General features: G+C 42.9%; 1 protein-coding gene across 2 annotated transcripts in view; it reads left to right on the forward strand.

Annotated features, from left to right (window-relative positions):
- Nucleotides 1-19,923, forward strand: part of pde4ca (phosphodiesterase 4C, cAMP-specific a) — a 79,035-nt gene that overhangs the window by 4,155 nt on the left and 54,957 nt on the right. Inside the window, exon 1 of one of the 2 annotated variants that reach the window (XM_061796701.1) lies at nt 13,704-14,968. The exons of the other annotated variant lie outside the window; for it this stretch is intronic. Coding sequence (XP_061652685.1) covers nt 14,895-14,968 — 74 coding nt within the window. The 5' untranslated portion in view covers nt 13,704-14,894. Of the gene's footprint in view, nt 1-13,703; nt 14,969-19,923 lie in introns of those variants that run through there. 2 annotated transcript variants of the gene reach the window in all.

Below are 19,923 nucleotides of genomic sequence, written 5' to 3' on the forward strand. Positions count from 1 at the left end.
ACAGCATAAGTATTCAGACCCCCTGCTGTGACACTCATATTTAACTCTGGTGCTGTCCATTTCTTCTGATCATCGTTAAGATGGTTCTACAACTTCATTGGAGTCCAGCTGTGTTTGATTACACTGATTGGACTTGATTAGGAAAGCCACACACCTGTCAATATAAGACCTTACAGCTCACAGTGCATGTCAGAGTAAATGTGAATCATGAGGTCAAAGGAACTGCCTGAAGAGCTCAGAGACAGAATTGTGGCAAGGCACAGATCTGGCCAAGGTTACAAAAAAATATTCTACCTAATATCACAGTGGCCTCCATAATCCTTAAATGGAAGACCTTTGGGTCGATCAGAACCCTTCCTAGAGCTGGCCGTCCGGCCAAACTGAGCAATCGGGGGAGAAGAGCCTTTGTGAGAGAGGTAAAGAAGAACCCACAGATCCCTGCGGCTGAGCTCCAGAGATGCAGTCGGGCGATGGGAGAAAGTTCTAGAAAGTCAACCACCACTGCAGCCCTCCAGCAGTCGGGGCTTTATGGCAGAGTGGCCCGACGGAAGCCTCTCCTCAGTGCAAGACACATGAAAGCCCGCATGGAGTTTGCTATAAAACACCTGTAGGACTCCAAGATGGTGAGAAATAAGCTTGTCTGGTCTGATGAGACCAAGATAGAACTTTTTGGCCTTAATTCTAAGTGGTATGTGTGGAGAAAACCAGGCACTGGTCATCACCTGTCCAATACAGTCCCAACAGTGAAGCATGGTGGTGGCAGATTGGGCCGAAGGTCACCTTCCAACAAGACAATGACCTTAAGCACACAGCTAAAATAACAAAGGAGTGGCTTCAGAACAACTCTGTGACTGTTCCTGAATGCCACAGCCAGAGCCCTGACTTGAACCCAATTGAACATCTCTGGAGAGACCTGAAAATGGCTGTCCACCAACGTTCACCATCCAACCTGACAGAACTGGAGACGATCTGCAAGGAGGAACGGCAGAGGATCCCCAAATCCAGGTTTTAAAAACGTTATTCATCATTCCCAAAAAGACTCATGGCTGTATTAGCTCAAAAGGGTGCTTCTACTAAATACTGAGCAAAGGGTCTGAATACTTATGGCTGTGTGATATTTCAGTTTTTAATAAATTAATCTGCAAAAATTTCAACAATTCCAATTTTTTTCTGTGTATATTAATGAGGGGGGGAAAAGAACTTAAATAATTTTAGCAAATGGCTGCAATATATCAAACAAATTTAAGGGGGTCTGAATACTTTCCGTACCAACTATCTTTTTGAAACTGAGACCTACTTCTTGTGTACTGATTATTGCGAATGGCTACTAGTTTGATCCACACTAAATAACAAATTCATAATTCAAAATTGATATTCATTGATTAGGAGACACTAGTAATGTTAATGATTTCTCACAATAATAATCAACAATGATTAACTTCTGTATAAAACCGATAAATATCAGTACACAACACCTTAAGTCAAAAGGGATGAGACACTAGTGGGCACAACAGAAGTATGAACAGTAATAGTCCCACTCCTATAAATCTCTGCAAATGATCACTTCTACAACGTTCCTATGAGATCGCAATGTTCCATCACTAGTGAGCCATTTTTTAGAACAGGCCCCATGTCGGTGACCCCTGGCTTAGACAGAATAGTCAATTACTGAAACCAGTTAACTGTTGTTTTGTTCAATATATAACCTAATGTCTTGATGGGTGAGTGTCGGTAAAAAAAAAAAAAAACCCAAAAAACAGAGAATGTATTCCATTTGCATATTAGTGGAGGGCCCCTCTTCTGGTGCCAACATATTTAGGCATTGAAGTACTGCATGGAAATTCAACTTCAAGGTTACGAATGTGACTCTACCTCTATATTTGGTCAGTTGCTTTGTTGGTGTATCTAAATATAAAAATCCCACCATGGTCGTAACACGCTGCATCCTCCTCTGGGGGATTTTGGCAGCTACTATGATGCCTTTAGGTCTTCCAGATGTTTTAGGTCAAGTGACACGTCCACATAAACTGCTGACAATAAGAACTCTTGACCTTAGTTCACAAAGAAATGGTAGAGCACCATGTTCTCCCTGCGGTTAGATGGTGCTTGTGGATATATGCGCAACCAACTTCCGCATTTGGGAAAACGGGTCAAAGAACTTCCTCCCGGTTCGGGTGAATGGTGAAGGCGGCCGTGACAAAGCAACCATTGCGACTTTAAACAAACAGGTTTTTTTTTAAATTTTATTTTTAAACACAAGATGTCATCACAGCTCCACCAAATATTACAATATTCAATATTTAGGATTTGTTCATGTTTGCATGTGTCATATTTGTATAAATAAATGATATGCATGTATTTAACTTTTTGTTAGATGACACCAGCCATAAAGAAAACAACATTTTCACAAGTTCAGCTTCAAACAATCATGTAATCAAACCGTAGTCATGGTCGTTAGCGTAGCAAACACAAGAACTCATCTGTCCCATTTTCCTGGTTTGGTCGTGATGATCCGCATATAGCAGATTGTGACAGGGAAACGATTAAATACACTTGCACTAAATGGTAAGAGGTGCAGTACATAAGAAACTCCTCTGCTGTGGACGTTTATAGTTGTCAGCTGAAACTCTTTACTGCCACCGATGTACAGTATATATTTGTTTTTTTAACGGGTAGGCGTGGGAGAGGCTGCCTGTCCTCTCTTCTGTAGATTCATGTTTGTAAACTGCTGTAATGATTGACATATTCTTGTAGATGGTGGTGTAGCATCGCTTTGGATTTGTGATCAGTACAGTTTTTGTATAGATGATAAAGATTAGGCAGTTAATGTTGTCCAACGTCCATTATGAGCGAGAGGAATGTCAGCATGTTGAAAGTAAGACAAGTTTAGGCACCAGACACTTGCACTTGACCAGAGAATGTATATTTATGGTATGAACAGTGTCTCGTGATAGTTAGTAGGATTGTGTGTTGCCATTGTGAGAAAAGATGTTAATTTCAGTTCATGGAGTGATGACAACCGCCATGTAAAAAAAATCTATTGACGTTCAACTCAAGTCGTGGTGATTTGTGGTGAGTGAAGGAGTTAACCTGTGTATCCATTTGACATTTTTGGTCAGTTGCCTGACGAGATGTTTTTTCTAATTTAAAATATGTGCCTTGGCTCAATAAAGGTTGTGAAAACACTGCCTAAGTGGGTGCCTAGGTATTTGTAAATGGTGAGTTCCATGATGGAAGTGATATGAGAAGCTTCCGGATGATAGTTTGTTTTCTTGGGCTGGGACTGCCTCTTTCTTCAATCGTACAAAGCTTTACTCCAGCATAGTGACTGTGCAGGAGCAAAAAAGTATAAAAGCCTCAAACCATAATTCATTGTTTTAGCCCTCTCCCAGCTGTTGATAGTCAGTTGTGTCAGATGCTTCAGCTCCTTAGGTTATTTCACTGTCTACACAGAAACGAGATTTAGCTGCAAGTCCTTAATCACATGAGGTTGCCTTTCTTGCTCCCCAGCAATAAACAAATGGGTGGGGTTGGTAGGTGGCGGGTGAAGCTGATGTTGCCTCTGGTCACAGATAGAGAGCGCCATCGTGACAGAACTCATGCTCTCTAGCTGTTCTAGTCAGAGGAGCTTCATGTGACTCCTCTTGGTAATGCCAGAGCATGTGAAAGGCATAGAGGCAGTCTCTGAAAATGGGCAATTCCCAAATAAATTGTACCACCTCGAGAACAAAACCCTGAGTATACAAATTCAGTTGACATGACTATGAAGCAAGCCTGAGAGTCAAGCCAAGCAACAGCTGCATCTTTAGGTTTAAAGAGGAAGTCATTCTGTAGCACAGTTTTCAAATTGAAGAGCAAGATTCTATTTTAGGATTGAAGGAAAGTGCGAGGCTGAGGGACGGAACATGGAGATCTGTCATGATCCTTCGCCCCTGTAAATCAGACGTCCATATTTAGTTGGAGAGAGGGGAAGGCTTAGCAGTAATGTAAACAAAGCCTCAGAGCAGGAGGGAGGCACAAAGAGTACATAAACTCTACGTTGATGTCACAGTGCTCCTTCTGAAGACTTTTTGGATTCCTTCTGAAAACATTCTAAGTCACCGGAGGCACTGGCCCTAACAGGAATCAAAACTGCCATGTGGTCAAGTCACCACACATTTTATTGATGTGAGATTCAAGGAACTTAAAGTGCCTCACACTCTCATCACTGATTGCTGACCGTACTCTGCTCATCATGAGTGAGTTCTGCAATGAAAGCTCTGAAGAGGAGCAACTTGAAGTTCAGGTCGAACCTTGGGGAGAAAGAAGGCACAGATTGCCGATCATTCAGCTCATACCCAGGACAAAGACTGCATCGCCAAGTGGATCCCCAAAGAACTCGCCCAGGAACTCCCCACGTGGATCTCCTCGAAATTCCCCCCTGCTCTTCAGAAAGATGATGGCCCGAAGCATCAACCTCCAGAGGCGCCGCTTCACCCTGGCACACACGCCCAGGTAGAGTTCCCTACGAGAGAGGGTTAGGTATCATGTGTCCAGTGTCAAGGTTTTTGTATTTATCCAAATAAATTACTTAGCAGTGATCATTAAGCACTTATCTAAAAGCATACCATTGGCCAGTTTCTGCTCTTACAGGTCTAGAACTCCATAGTTGTATATATCTCAAGTAGACTACACCAATTTTATCGGCCTGATCGGTATCGGCCGATAATTAGCATTTTATGCTGATCGGCTTTGTCATAATTCGCATTGATCGGCTCCACAAAAGACATTGACTCCGTCGCCATCGTGCACAGTATATTTGAATCCAAAAGCTAGTTTATTTTTAGCCTTGTCGCGTCTTTTGATGTAGTACGGTAAATATCTGACGGCCAATAAAGTTAGTAAAAAAAATGTAAAAAATACAACCGCATCCCGTTTCTTTGGGCTTTATCTTGTCAACTCAAATGCGACCAGATACACTCGTTACCATGGCGACGACATCAACAAGCGTGGATCGTGCCAACTGTATTATAAGGACAAAATGCGGGAGGGGGGAAACGTGTGTTGGTGGTCACCGGTGCTCAGGACAGGAGAGGACGTTCGTTTAAGACTTTCTTGAGTTATGTTCACATACTTTTAATACGATACCGCTCGCAAGCAGGCAATAAAACATTATGAAGCCTAGCAAGCTAGTGCTAGCACTAATGGTTGTACGTAAAGATGCCGCCCTTCTGTCAAATCATGCTCTAAAGTGTGGGTGAAGTAATTACAATAAAGTAATTTTATTACAGTAAATTAGCACCCTTTATTTCTGTCATGTTGTAATGTTGGTTTGACCTGACTGATTAGAATACACGATCAGACTAGAGCAGTAATTTCCAAACTTTTTGGAGCCAAGGAACATATTTTACAATTGAAAAACCTCACGGCACACCAACAAACAAAAATGTCCCAAAAAGTGGATACATTAATTACTGTATGCACTTCCTGCCATCTAATAGAAGACCATTCATTTGTTCTGTCTGTCACTATGCCTCACTGGCATAAATAGATGAACAAAGATACATTATTTATTGTAAATATAATTTTTTGAGCAATTAAGTACACAAGTATATGCAGTAAATGAACGGGTCATTTAAATCGACACATTCCTCCATCTTGTGATCGGATCGGTGATCGGTTATCATTTTTTTTTAAACTCTGTAATCGCCCCCAAAAATTCGGATCGAGTGTCTTGAGTTAACACTTCCCAAGTGTTTTCTCACAGTTCTATGTGTTTACCTACTTCTGGTTGTTGCAGGGCTAGATTGTGCTGGTGTAACGGCTGGGAGTCTCTCTCCTCAGCTGCTCTTGTTCATTTATTTTTGGCCACTGGATTATCATGTACTGTGCTGCAGAGCTCATGTTAAGGAATTCACACATTTGTTGAGCTTTGACATAATTCACCGTCACAGGGCGGTCCAATTAGCATAATCATAGTATGTAATGCTGCTTTTGAAACATTTTTGTCGTATCTGGGCTGACCTGTTTGACGTTTGACTTAGTTTTTTCCCTCTGGCTGTCAGTTTTAGTCCTGAATATCCTACTGGTATGTTTTTCCAAAAAACTTTGTCCACCTAATTGGACTCACCTCTGTAAACACACAACATCCCTGCTATCACTGGATCAGCTGTGTTTGTTGTTCCACTTTGTCGAGCACATACTTTGTATACGTCAGACACAGCAACCACGTGGTTGAGGGAACAAACCACTATGCAGCCTGATATTTCTTTGTTTTCATCAGAGGTGGGAAAAGTACTCACTCTCTGTACTTGGGTAGAAGTGCAGGTACTTGTGTAAAAAAAAAAAAAAGACAAAACGCAGAAGTACTGATTTGACTCCAAGTAAAAAAAGAACAGACTCTGAAATGTACAGTGGTGTGAAAAAGTCACACATTTTTCCCATCAAACAAATTGTCACACTTAAGTTCCCCATCAAACAAATTGAAATTAGTCAAAGACAAGACAAACATAAAATGCAGTTTTTAAATAGTATTTATTACTAAGGGAGAAAGAGAAAATCCAAACCTACCTGTGTGAAAGTGATTTCCCCCCCTTAAAACATAACTGTGGTTTATCATACTAGTTTAATTTCTCTAGCCACACCCAGGCCTGATACTGCCACACCTGTTCTCAATCAAGAAATCACTTAAACAAGACCTGCCTGGCACAGTGAAGTAGACCAAAAGATCCTCAAGAACAAGTAAGAGTAACTGAGATCTATCAGTGTGGAAAAGGTTATAAAGCCATTTCGAAAGCTTTGGGACTCCAGTGAACCACAGTGATTATGTGAAAAATGGCTAAAACATGGAACAGTGGCGAACCTTCCCAGCAGTGCCGTATTGCAAAGTTTTCCCAAGAACGCAGCGACGACACATTCAAGAGGTCACAAAAGACCTCGCAACATATAAACTGCAGGCCTCACTTTCCTCAGTTAAGGTCAGTGTTCATGACTCCACCATAAGAAGGAGACTGGTCAAAAATGGCCGAGTCCCATGATGAAAGCCACTGGTGAGCAAAAAGAACGTTAAGGCTCGTCTCAATTTTGCCAGATGACATCTTGATGATCGCCAAGACTTTTGAGGAAAATACTCTGTGCTCTGACGAGACAAAAATTGAAGTTTTTGGAAGGTGTGTGTCCCATTACATTGGTGTAAAAGTAACACTGCATTTCAGAAAAAGAACATGATACCAACAGTAAAATATGGTGGTGGTGGTGTGATGGTCTGGTCTATTTTGATGCTTCAGGACCTGGAAGACTGTATTAAATGGAACCATGAATTCTGCTGTCAACCCAAAAATCCTGAAGGAGAAAGTCCAGCCTTCTGTTTGTGAAAGCTGAAATGAACATGGGTTCTGCAGCAGGACAATGATCCAAAACACACCAGCAAGTCCACCTCTGAATGGCTGAAGAGAAACAAAATGAAGACTTTGCAGTGGCCTAGTCAAGTCCTGACCTGAATCCTACTGAGATGCTGTGGAATGGCCTTAAAAAGGCGGTTCATGCTCCAAAACCCTGCAATGTGGCTGAATTACAACAATTCTGCAAAGATGAGTGGGCCAAAATTCCTCCACAAGGTTGTAAGATATTATCGCCAACGCTTGATTGCCGTTGTGGCTGCTAAGGTGGCCCAACCAGTTATGAGGTTGAGAGGGCAGTCACTTTTTCACGCAGGGCCATGTAAGTTTAGATTTTTTTTTCTCCTTTAATAATAAAAACTGCATTTTGTGTTTACTTGTGGTCTTTGACTAATATTTAAATTTGTGTGATGGGAAACATTTAAGTGTGACTAAAAAAAGAAATCAGCAAGGGGGCTAACACTTTCTCACCACTGTACTTGAGTCCAAAAAAATGAAAATCAATTTGGACTTTCTTTCTCATACAATACCCGTTTTGATAACTTGTCACAACAAAATTTTAATTTTATTTAATTTTTTTAACCGAGCTCTTACTGGTGTTGGCCAGGCTTTTATGCTAACAAAATGGCATGTTCCCATAGCTTTGTTAATGTTGTGAACTGACTAATAAAAAAAAAAAAAAAAGCTAAATTAGGTAATGATAACAACAACAAAAATACATATCTGTATGTGTTTTTTCAGATAAGACGAAGAAGTTTTGAATTCCAGAAGCTAGTGAGTTTTTAGGCGGACACAACACATCCGCCACCGATCATTCATGCAGCCGACGACAACAAACAATTCCCGTAATAAGGCCTTGGATGGGGACTCTTTTGCTTGTTTGAATCTGTTGTTGTTGTCGTAATCCTCCACCGTTCTTCCATGTCACTGCTGTTCGTTTTTTCCAAAGATCTTAGTCAATCAAGATCTCAAGTGTGGTTGACATGACTTCTCTCTGTTTACATCTTTTTTTGTCGTATCGTCGTCCACGGCGATTGAAAAACTAAAACTCTATTTTGACAAGTAGTTAGTACCAATGTGTGTTCAAATTCAGGCACTAAAAGTAAACATTTGTCAGAAAAATCAACTCAAGCAAAGTACAGAACTGAAAAAGCTACTTAAGTACAGTAACAAAGTATTTGTACGTCATTATTTCGCACCACAGGTTTTTTATTATCTTGGTATTTGGTATGGACACTCTGAGAACACAGCTGTGTTGGCTGCTGGCAAACTCCCAAGTGTTTGTACCCATTAACTCAGCTTTTATGAGCCCATGTTGAGGATTTGAATGCAGATTAAACATTTACTGAGTCAACACTATTAATGCGAGAGTCATGTGATCATTTGGTTCCTAATTGAAACTAACCTCTTGATCTTCTGTAACGATGAATAAACAAACTGTTTTCATGAAACTATAGGCGCTTAAACAAGCAGATATTCACTTCCTCTTCAGGGAAACAGTGTCCTTCTGCTGAGTGTGTAAAGGTGCCTTTAGGAAGGTTTTTAGGAAATATAAACGCCTCCTCCCTCCCTCTTTGTCAATAACTACACTTCTCCAACATCAGCACAACCACGTGACAAAAGAAAATAAAAGCTGTGGCGAAAACTTGGTGTTGTAAAATGCTTCTATATTTTATGTGTGTAATGTGTTTTCCTAAAGAAACCAGAGTCTCCAAGAAAACGAAAATTATGTTTACGAGATCATTCGCTCGCGGTGGAATAGGAAGACCATCCCTTGTTTGACATTTATTGTATCTGCAGCCAAACGATTTCTTTGATTTTTAGTGTTCGCAGAAAATGACAAAGACAGGGTTAGTGGAACAAGATTTCAAGGTTCACTCTGGAAAATTACATCAGGCCGTAGCCTTTAAATCGACTGGTTCTGCAAAGTAGTCATCTGCGAGGGTATGTGTAGTGTCTCCTAATGTCACAGCCGCAGAAAGGAAGAACATTTATTGCAGGATGGCTGGCAAGGAGGATAGATTAAACAAAGCGAGGATCCAGTGGAAAATGAATGTCGCAGGGAGCACACTTTTAAAACAAACCTGCCACTTTATTTTCACTCAATGTTCAAGTTGATTAAGACCCTTTTTCCACTCTACAGACACCTCGTCAAACTGACTTTTTTTTATTTTTTTTTTTTAAATGAAAGTTTTTGGGTTTTTTTAACAGCCATTGTCTTTCTCTTGATGGTGAATTTAAAACTATCCCTTTGTCTCTCTTTTTTCCAGTGTAGTCTTTGCTCATATAGTAAAATATCTGTACAGTCAAATAAACTGTACTATATATTTCATTTATCTTTAAGGAAAGAAAAAAGTATTACATAACACTTCACATTTTTTTCGCAGCTACTACTGTATTTCGTCACTGCATTTTGTCTGTTTATGAATTTGAAAGCGAGTTATCTGATATCCCATGTTTAAATGTAGTAAGGCAGGAGTGTCACTCATTTTTGTACACATTGTAAACCATAAAAATGTTTCATCACCTAATCATATTATTACCGACACAACAAATTGATGGATAACTACTTTTGAAATCAGAGATCAATGATAATAGTTTATTCGACTATTGTTCCAGTTAATGTAAAGAGGTGTTTGGTAAGAAAAAAATGCTTGCACGATCTCAATGTTATTTGTTAAATATGACAATTTAAATTTTTGGTACATTTTAGCAAGAATAATGGACGTTGATGCGCATGATGGCTTTCGTAGGCCACATAAAATGATGTAGCAGGCCAGATCTGTCCCCTGAGCCTTGATTTTTGACACCTGTGTAGTAAGGGGTTTCCATGATTAGTTCTAAATCTTTGTTGCTCTCAGCCTGTAACAATGTGTAGCAAGGTCAAGGGACAAAGCTCCTGTTTTGGAATTAAATCAGGAAACAATCTTGTCTTTTGTCAATTTAATGAAATCTTTGAAAAGAGAGACAGGCAGAGAGCTTACAGTTGCTTCGCTCCTCTTTCTGGAAGAGCAACGCACAGTTAAACTCAAATGGGAAGGAGTTGAGGAATAAAGGCCTATTCACAGTTATATTGTCCTTGAGCGAAATGGGAGGCTGGTAGAGCCACTGAGAAGGGAGGGAAAAAAAATACGTAATTTCTCGTGTATCATACACACACGTATAATACGCACTACCAAAGTTGACCTCAAAATTCTGGAAAACCCTTTTACCAATGTGTAATGCATTTTTACAATGCATGATTGTGCTTCTACCCATATGATCTAAACATGAAGTATTATCTGTATTTTGTTAGTTTTTTCAAAGAATTATTCTAAAGTTAATCACTTTATTTGAACATGTAATACTTTTCTTTTGAAATTCACAGACCTACTTTTATTTAGTAAATGAGAAAACGCACAGTTTGGCTCATATGTTTGATTACCCAGGCAGAATTTGTAAGATGGGTACAATTCTTTAAAGAAAATCTCTTTTTTAATGAGATTCAAATTAAACTGTCAATCATTTAAAAAAGCCTGATCATTATACAAAACATAACCATAAAGCCCCTCCTTGAGCTGTCACCTTATCGTGGTGGAGGGGTTTGTGTGTCCCAATGATCCTAGGAGATAAGTTATCTGGGGCTTTCTGCCCCTGGCAGGGTCACCCATGGCAAACAGGTCCTAGGTGAGGGACCAGTCAAAGCACAGCTCCAAAAAGCCCTATGATGACAAACAATTTAGGAAGACGTTTTCCCTTGCCCGGACGCGGGTCACCAGGGCCCCCCTCTGGAGCCAGTTCCGGAGGTGGGGCTCGAAGGCGAGTGCCTGGTGGCCCAACCAGACCCACAGCCCGAAAGGGTAACATGGGTCCCCCTTCCCATGGGCTCACCACCTGTGGGAGGGGCCATTGGGGTCTGGTGTAGTGTGAGCTGGGTGGTGGCCGAAGGTGGGGACCTTGGCGATCCGATCCCCGGTTACAGAAGCTGGCTCTAGGGACGTGGAACGTCAACTCTCTGGCAGGGAAGGAGCCCGAGCTGGTGTGTGAGGTTGAGAAGTTCCGACTAGACATAGTCGGACTTGCCTCCACACACAGCTTGGGCTCTGGTACCAGTCCTCTCGAGAGGGGTTGGACTCTCTTCCACTCTGGAGTTGCCCATGGTGAGAGGAGCAGAGCAGATGTGGGTATACTTATTGTCCCTCGACTCTGCGCCTGTACGTTGGGGTTCACCCCGGTGGACGAGAGTGTAGCCTCCCTCTGCCTTCGGGGGGGGGGGGGGGGGGGGGGTCCTGACTGTTCCTTGTGCCTATGCACCAAACCGCAATTCAGAGTACCCACCCTTTTTGGAGTCCTTGGAGGGGCTGCTGGAGAGCGCTCCCGCTGGGGACGCCATCGTTCTGCTGGGGGACTTCAATGCTCACGTGGGCAATGATCGTGAGACCTGGAAGGGCGTGATTGGGAGGAACGCCCCCCCCGATCAGAACCCGAGAGGTGTTCTGTTATTGGACTTCTGTGCTCATCACGGATTCTCCATAACGAACACTACGTTCAAGCATAAGGCACTTGGCACCAGGACACCCTAGGTCGCAGTTCGATCGACTTTGTGGTCGTGTCATCAGACTTGCGGGTGAAGAGAGGGGCGGAGCTTTCAACTGATCACCACCTGGTGGTGAGTTGGCTCCGATGGTGGGGGAAGAGGCTGGTCCGACGTGGCAGGCCCAAACGTATTTTGAGGGTCTGCTGGGAACGTCTGGCAGAATCCCCTGTCAGAAGGAGTTTCAACACCCACCTCCGGCAGAACTTCACCCACATCTCGGGGGAGGCGGGGTCATTAAGTCTGAGTGGACCATGTTCCACGCCTCCATTGCTGAGGTGAGGGATGCAGTCGAGCTGAAGAAGGAGTCCTGTCGGGCCTTTTTGGCCTGTGGGACTCCTGAGGCAGCTGATGGGTACAGGCTGGCCAAGCGGAATGCAGCTTTGATGATCGCTGAGGCAAAACACTCTGGCATGGGAGGAGTTCGGTGAGGCCATGGAAAAAGACTTCCGGACGGCTTCGAGGAAATTCTGGTCCACCATCTGGCGTTTCAGGAGTGGAAAGCAGTGCACCACCAACACTGTGTATTGTGGCGATGGCGCGCTGCTGACCTCAACTCGGGACGTTGTGAGTCGGTGGGAAGAATACTTCGAAGACCTCCTCAATTCCACCGACTTGCCTTCCCATGAGGAAGCAGAGTGTGGGTTCTCTGAGGTGGGCTCTCCTATCTCTGGGGCTGAGGTCACCGAGGTGGTTAGAAAGCTCCAGATTGTTAAATTATTACAAGTGTTGCTTTCTGGTCTTCCTTGATCCAAAATCGTCTGTGCCATCCATTTATATCTGCTCCACAACTGTGTGATTGATGGTTAATGCTGAGGCCAGTTAAACGTTCCCCGGACATGGTTGATCTCAATTGGGTTTGGATGAACTTGAGTTTCTTTAGAGGGTGACAAAATACCCCTAACCAAACACCAATAATTGACATGTCATGCATTACATATTAGCAACCCATTTCACATAGCATTATTATTGTATTTTTTTTTGTGGCACGTCACCACTTCCCCACCAACGCCACCCTGTGCGGCTGTACATGCTAGAAACCGCCACTGCGCGTGACAAATTACTGTGGAAATGTGCATTTAAAGTTATAAAATTATGTTTGCAATTGGATCCATTTAGGCAGTGCTAGCAAAGCCCCAAAACATATACAAACTCAGGCTTGAGGGTTAATTTTTTGGGGCAGATAATTGTCAATTATTTTCCAAGAATAAGCTTAAGCATGTGTTAATGCTGTTGTGAACGCTGAGATACAAGATGAGAGTCTTGGTTATTTTTAGGTAGTGTGAAGAGCTTGAAGTTCAACATGGTGCAGTAGTGAAAGTCATTTAACAGAAAATCAAATCAAATGGGTTGGACTCTGTTGCGAATAGTATGCCCACGAAAGGTTCAATGTTCAGTAATTTGTGCATTTTGGCTGACTTTGTACGAGTTTTGTTGACTACAGTGACTTTAGCCGCCCTCACTCAAGTCCCGTGCTTTGGTTACTGCAAAACGGGTATTGTGGTTGTATGTTCATGCATTTGTTTGACTGAAGGGGATATTGTGCTTTCCGATCAGAGTATACGATTGCGTAAGGAGAATTCAATATTAGAGAGGAACTGAAGCGACTCTTCAAATCAAATCAAATAATAAAAAAAAAAAAGAGGTCCACACAGATGCAATATTGAAGTATTGATTGACCAGCGCACTATTACTGCTGGCTTGGAGGCAGGTTGCTCACACGAAAAGGGGACAGCGTATTGGAGCACGCTCATTTGTTAAGGATCTTCTTTTAGTGTCATATTTTGCAGTAGCACTCAACTTTTTCCAGCAATGCCTGTCGAAGTCTCTGCCCTCTGTGTCCCGTGTCTCTCATTTGGACTTTCTTACCCAACCTCTCTCAACTGGTCTGCACCCAACCCCCTCCTCGCCCACTCCAGTCTCTCTCTCTCTCTCTCTCTCTATCTCTCGCTCTCTCTCTCTCTCTCTCTCATAGTCAGGGGAGATAGTGTTGTTTGTTGTTTCAAGCTTGAGTTGAATCCCACCACCCTCAAGAGAGAATAAGAGGCAGCAGACATCTGTTGCGGGCCCTCTGACAAGGACTACGTGGGACGGTGCACTTCAGGGAGCATCTGATGGGAGTATAAATGCTCTTTCCAGCTCATTTCCCCCCCCCCCCACTAAGGTTAACTCGGCGCAGCCTGTTGGTGAAAGGCAACTTTTTGATCAAATGGTCACCTAAGTATCAGGTTATTGTAAAGCATTTTTAAAGACAGAAAATGCTCTGGGACCTTTTATTTAGGAAAGCCGTTTTGCTTTTCTGATGATTTCGTTGAACTTCGTCTCAGAATTAGAAGGACAGCAAGAGGATCTAAATCAGATGAGTGATGAGCTGAAAAAAAAAATGTGAGCTGAAGAATTAGTTCTGTCAGCTTGAATACTGACAGCTGACTCTTTAGTTTCACTTGGTTTGTTTTGACCCCTGAACTTTCTCCGAGATGAGCCGCTAAAGCTCTGTGATGCGAGGTCTCTACCGGCAACAGTCTTTGCCTTTTTAGGCACGTGCTGAACATGGCTGTTTCCTTCCTTTCCATGAAAGCAAGTGGACATGAACATAATGTCGGACTCAGACGCTGGACCATAAATTGAATTTCCACCTTGATGCACTCTGATCTGTTGATTCTCCACGGACATGGAAGCAAAGCACTTTCAGCAAATCTAGGAAATACCTCAGAGGACTCACAAGGCCTGACTTCATGTTGGAAACAGCTCGAATCCTAACGGAGTTTATCAATGTATGTCGCCCTTGTTTCCCACAATCCCGTCAAAGGGTGAAAGTAAAGCAATTTTTTTATTTTTTTGCAGTTCGTTCCAGCATGGTATGGTTTCTCACAGCGCAAACTTGGTTTCTCCCTCACATTTGACGATTTCTTGTTCGACTCGTTATTTTTCAACTTTGCGACAAAATGATGAACAAAGACTCTCGCTTCCAGCGGAAGACACATGGCAACTTTTCCACCCGCAGGCACTCATGCATTGGGTATGTATGGATTCTTGGTTGTCCGTTTTGTGATACAGTGATGCCAGCACAATGTCATGTATGCCATTTCCAATGTTATCACAGTCTCTGTATTGTATTGACAATTTCCTATCTTGATATTAATGTTCTTTCAACTCTTAGTAGCGACAGCGAAGTTGATGTACCACCATTATCAAACCCTGAACTGTTGCGGACCTTCCTTAACGCCATGTCTGCCAACGTTTGGTTGGTATTGTGTGGGGAAATTTGTCTGTGTTGCTGTGGGTACGCTGGGTGCTGCGTTGGCAACGAGGGCCTGGGGCAAGCTTTGTGGATCAATGTCTCTCTCTGCCGATGTTCCTCCTTGGGGTCTATGGATGAGAGCCAAACTGAAGTTTCTGTTAGGCACGGTATGATGATCATCGTGTGGTCAAGGACAATTTGGATCTCATTAGAGGACTAACCAAATATTATTGAAGTTGCCAGTTTGAGTTTTGGACGTAATGTTTTTTTTCTCTTAATCAAGATTCAAAGCATAACAATACTTGATCATAAAAACACAATCTCATCTTGTAACCCTAGGGAATGTACAAAATATAAGAATCTCCACTTTGCTTGGGGTAGCACACATTAATAGCACTTTTACGATCAGACATAAAAAAAGATGGACTGTATAAGAGCTGCTTGGAGACTGCGCAGCAAACCTTTCTGCACTCTGGGCAGAAGACACATGCTCGAGAGTGTCATCCAATCTCTTCCAGCCTGTTCAGATCATATGAGGAGATCAAAGCATGAGATTGTAAACCACAGTCAGAAGTACAGAAGGGAGCAGAAGAAGCCTTTTATTCTCTTATTACCTGCTTGTACATTCTGACAACTTCCTGGTAGCAACAAAAAAGCCTCGAACTAGAATTGCAAGGCATGACAGATTTTAACATTTATACAGTAGGGGAAATAATTATTTGATCCCCTGCAGAATGTTGTTCTGTTCTCTTGGTGACTGAGGTCCCAATTGGCTCCAGATCAAGTTCCTGTTGTGTACTTTGAGGCTGCCCCCTTTACCTTCCTCATGATTATCCTCACTCCACGAGGCAAGATCTTGATCTTAGCTCAAAACTGAGAGCAATTGAGGCTTATTTTGTCACTTTTGAATACCAGTGTCATTCTTCTCATCAAGCCTTTTTCTAATTGTTTTGTAACCCATTCCAGTCTTGTGCTGGTCTGCTTTATACACATGAGTTGAGGTCAGGAGTATTGGTTGATTGTGCACAGCTGCGTCCCACATGCGCACCAGCCAATCTATGGGAGCCACAATTCTGGCTGCGTCGGCAGGGATCAAATGCTTATTTCACTCAATAAAACAAATTTTTTTTGTGTTTTTATATCTTCAATTATGTAGATTAACAGATGTTCCTGTTATTAGTTGTCAAATCGGTTCTGTATATCACAAAGGAGTGTTGTACTCCGCATTACAACACAGATGGCTTTATTCTGAAATGTACCAAGAGTACCAGGACACTATTCAGTCTCGCTTTGTCGCACACGTACCCACACGCACGCACACACAACACGCGCGTGTGCGCGCGCACACACACCAAACTAATTCTCTGCAAAGTCCTTCTTGACGTGGTTAAATAACATCTCCAAGTCCTTATCATGAAAGTACGGTGCTGTGTGCATAAAGTTTGAGGAGACTCCATCTATCTGCAGTAGGGAATGACAGGTCACGTGAAGTAAGCTGGAGAGGCGCAGGAGCAAAAAAACAAAACAAAACAAAACAAAAAAAGTTTGACCGAATTCGTAAGGGAGACAATTTAGACAGCGGGGTTATGCACAGACGGGGGCGGAGAAATGGCGATGGAGAGGATGTGGATGCGATGGTGCTGCTTTTAGCATACCGATAATGGATGTTTGATAGTAAAAGGGCGCTACTTGGTACGGTGGCTGTTTTGAAGGGAAAATATATTTACGAATTTGACAAAAAAGCGAGGGTCAAATATCATTTGTGAGCAAAACAGAAACATGTCAAGTGAGGCCATGCAACTAGAGGGCAATAGTGTCAATAATGTCAGAGGTTGCCTGACACTACACACCCTAACCAAAACGCACACGCATTCATCAATATGGCCTGTGTGGCTCCTCTGTGCGTCACTGCTGTACTCCATAGTTTCAGCATGACTGATTTCCCCAATCACCTCCAGAGCTTCATCGATCCCTGAGGGGAACAGCAGCCCGTGACAGCTCCAACGTAGGACAAATTCGCCAACTCCGCCTCTCCTACTGGCGGTCATCTTGTCCACACAGCAAGCTAACGCCTTTGTAATATTCTACACTGTAGGAAGAACGAACAGGCATTTCTACAACAAACCTGTATTTCAGAAAAAGAACATTTTCATCTCAATACACGCCAGTCTGATGCAACAGTGTCAGATGACTGTTGGTTGTAGCCACTAGAGGGGGGGAGCTGACTATGTTATGCCTTGGGCTGATGCAGAGTAACAATGGCCTCTCTTACACGTAAGATTTTATCTTTATTCATAAATAGAACAGGTCTGAATAATTATAAATCTCCATTATGTAATTTGTGGGATTTCAAATGTTTAAATGAGTTATTTGTCGTAATACTTTGTCATTAGTTGCTATTGAGCTCATTTAAAAAGTGGCCGCACAGGTGGCTGTATGCTCTGTGACAAATGCGGCTTCTGATAAATTATAGATTCTTATATTCGAGCTGTTGCCACTTGAAACAACAGTCCGTCCATCCATTTTCTATACACCTTTTCCTCATTAGGGTCATGGGTGAGCTGCAGCTGGTAATGGGTGCGGTGCACCCTGGACTGGTCGCCAGTAATACCAAGACTCGCAGACAAACAACTGTTCACATTCACAACTTTGGACAATGTAGAGTCTTCAATGAACCTAAAGTGCATGGTTTTGGAATGTGGTAAGAAATCGGAGTACATGGAGAAAACGCATGCAAGCACGGTGAAAACTTGCAAACTCCACACGGGAAGGCCCGAGCTGAGAATCAAACCTCAGACCTTAGAACTATGAGACCACCATGCTACCCAAGAAACTGTTTTTAGAAAAATAATTGTAATCATGATATGAATACCAATACAAACTGTGAATTCACTGAACAGGAGTACTCATTGTAATGTTAATATAGAATTCTGTAATACTTTTCTCATTGCTGTTTTTACAATCAATAATTCTAAACTAGAGAGTCAGAGTACCAACATTAAATGACTCTTTGGGAACACACAATAATGAGTAGACTAGACAAGGCGTGGGGGGGAATGTTTTTTTATTTATTTTTTTAATGCCATTAGATTACAGTGTGCGGCACGGTGGCCGACTGGTTAGAGCGTCAGCCTCACAGTTCTGAGGACCCGGGTTCAATCCCCGGCCCCGCCTGTGTGGAGTTTGCATGTTCTCCCCGTGCCTGCATGGGTTTTCTCCGGGCGCTCCGGTTTCCTCCCACATCCCAAAAACATGCATGAATTGGAGACTCTAAATTGCCCGTAGGCATGACTGTGAGGGCGAATGGTTGTTTGTTCCTATGTGCCCTGCGATTGGCTGGCAACCAGTTCAGGGTGTACCCCGTCTCCTGCCCGATGACAGCTGGGATAGGCTCCAGCACGCCCGCGACCCTAGTGAGGAGAAGCGGCTAAGAAAATGGATGGATGGATGGATGGATAGATTACAGTGGAGCCTTGTTTTTGTGTGTGCGTGCGTGTTTTTTTTTAAACCCCCCAAAAAATCTTTAAGTGGGGATGAACCGTCAGTAAGCGTTTTTGGGTCTGGTGTCCCCAATGCACCCCCCCCCCCAAAAAAAAAAATCTGATAAATAGGATTATTTATTTATTTTTAAATCAGTGGTATAGATGAATCAGCGGGTGCCGAACCGCGTGTATGTCTACTGTATATTAACTGTTACATACTCATTAGACCTGTATCTACATATGTCTCTAAAGGCCTAAATCATGAGTACATTTTTTGGGTTCACCCTATATTACTATGTGTCTTCTTTTCCTTTCGGCTTGTCCCGTTAGGGGTCGCCACAGCGTGTCATCCTTTTCCATGAGAGCCTATCTCCTGCATCCTCCTCTCGAACACCAACTGCCATCATGTCTTCCCTCACGACATCCATCAACCTTCTCTTTGGTCTTCCTCTAGCTCTCTTGCCTGGCAGCTCCATCCTCATCATCCTTCTACCAATATACTCACTCTCTCTCCTCTGGACGTGTCCAAACCATTGAAGTCTGCTCTCTCTAACTTTGTCTCCAAAACATCGAACCTTGGCTGTCCCTCTGATGAGCTCATTTCTAATTTTATCCAACCTGGTCACTCCGAGAGCGAACCTCAACCTCTTCATTTCCGCCACCTCCAGCTCTGCTTCCTGTTTTCTCTTCAGTGCCACTGTCTCTAATCCATACATCATGGCTGGCCTCACCACTGTTTTATAAACTTTGCCCTTCATCCTAGCAGAGACTCTTCTGTCACATAACACACCTGACACCTTCCTCCACCCGTTCCAACCTGCTTGGACCCATTTCTTCACTTCCTGACCACACTCACCATTGCTCTGGACGGTTGACCCCAAGTATTTAAAGTCCTCTACCCTTGCCATCTCTTCTCCCTGTAGCCTCATTCTTCCCCCACCACCCCTCTCATTCATGCACATATATTCTGTCTTACTTCGGCTAATCTTCATTCCTCTTCTTTCCAGTGCATGCCTCCATCTTTCTAACTGTTCCTCCAGCTGCTCCCTGCTTTCACTGCAGATCACAATGTCATCTGCAAACATCATGGTCCACGGGGATTCCAGTCTAACCTCATCTGTCAGCCTATCCATCACCACTGCAAAAAGGAAGGGGCTCAGGGGTGATCCCTGATGCAGTCCCACGTCCACCTTAAATTCTTCTGTCACACCGACAGGACACCTCACCGCTGTTCTGCTGCCCTCGTACATG

This window comes from Phyllopteryx taeniolatus, chromosome 14, assembly GCF_024500385.1.
Source record: "Phyllopteryx taeniolatus isolate TA_2022b chromosome 14, UOR_Ptae_1.2, whole genome shotgun sequence".
Classification (NCBI taxonomy): domain Eukaryota; kingdom Metazoa; phylum Chordata; class Actinopteri; order Syngnathiformes; family Syngnathidae; genus Phyllopteryx; species Phyllopteryx taeniolatus.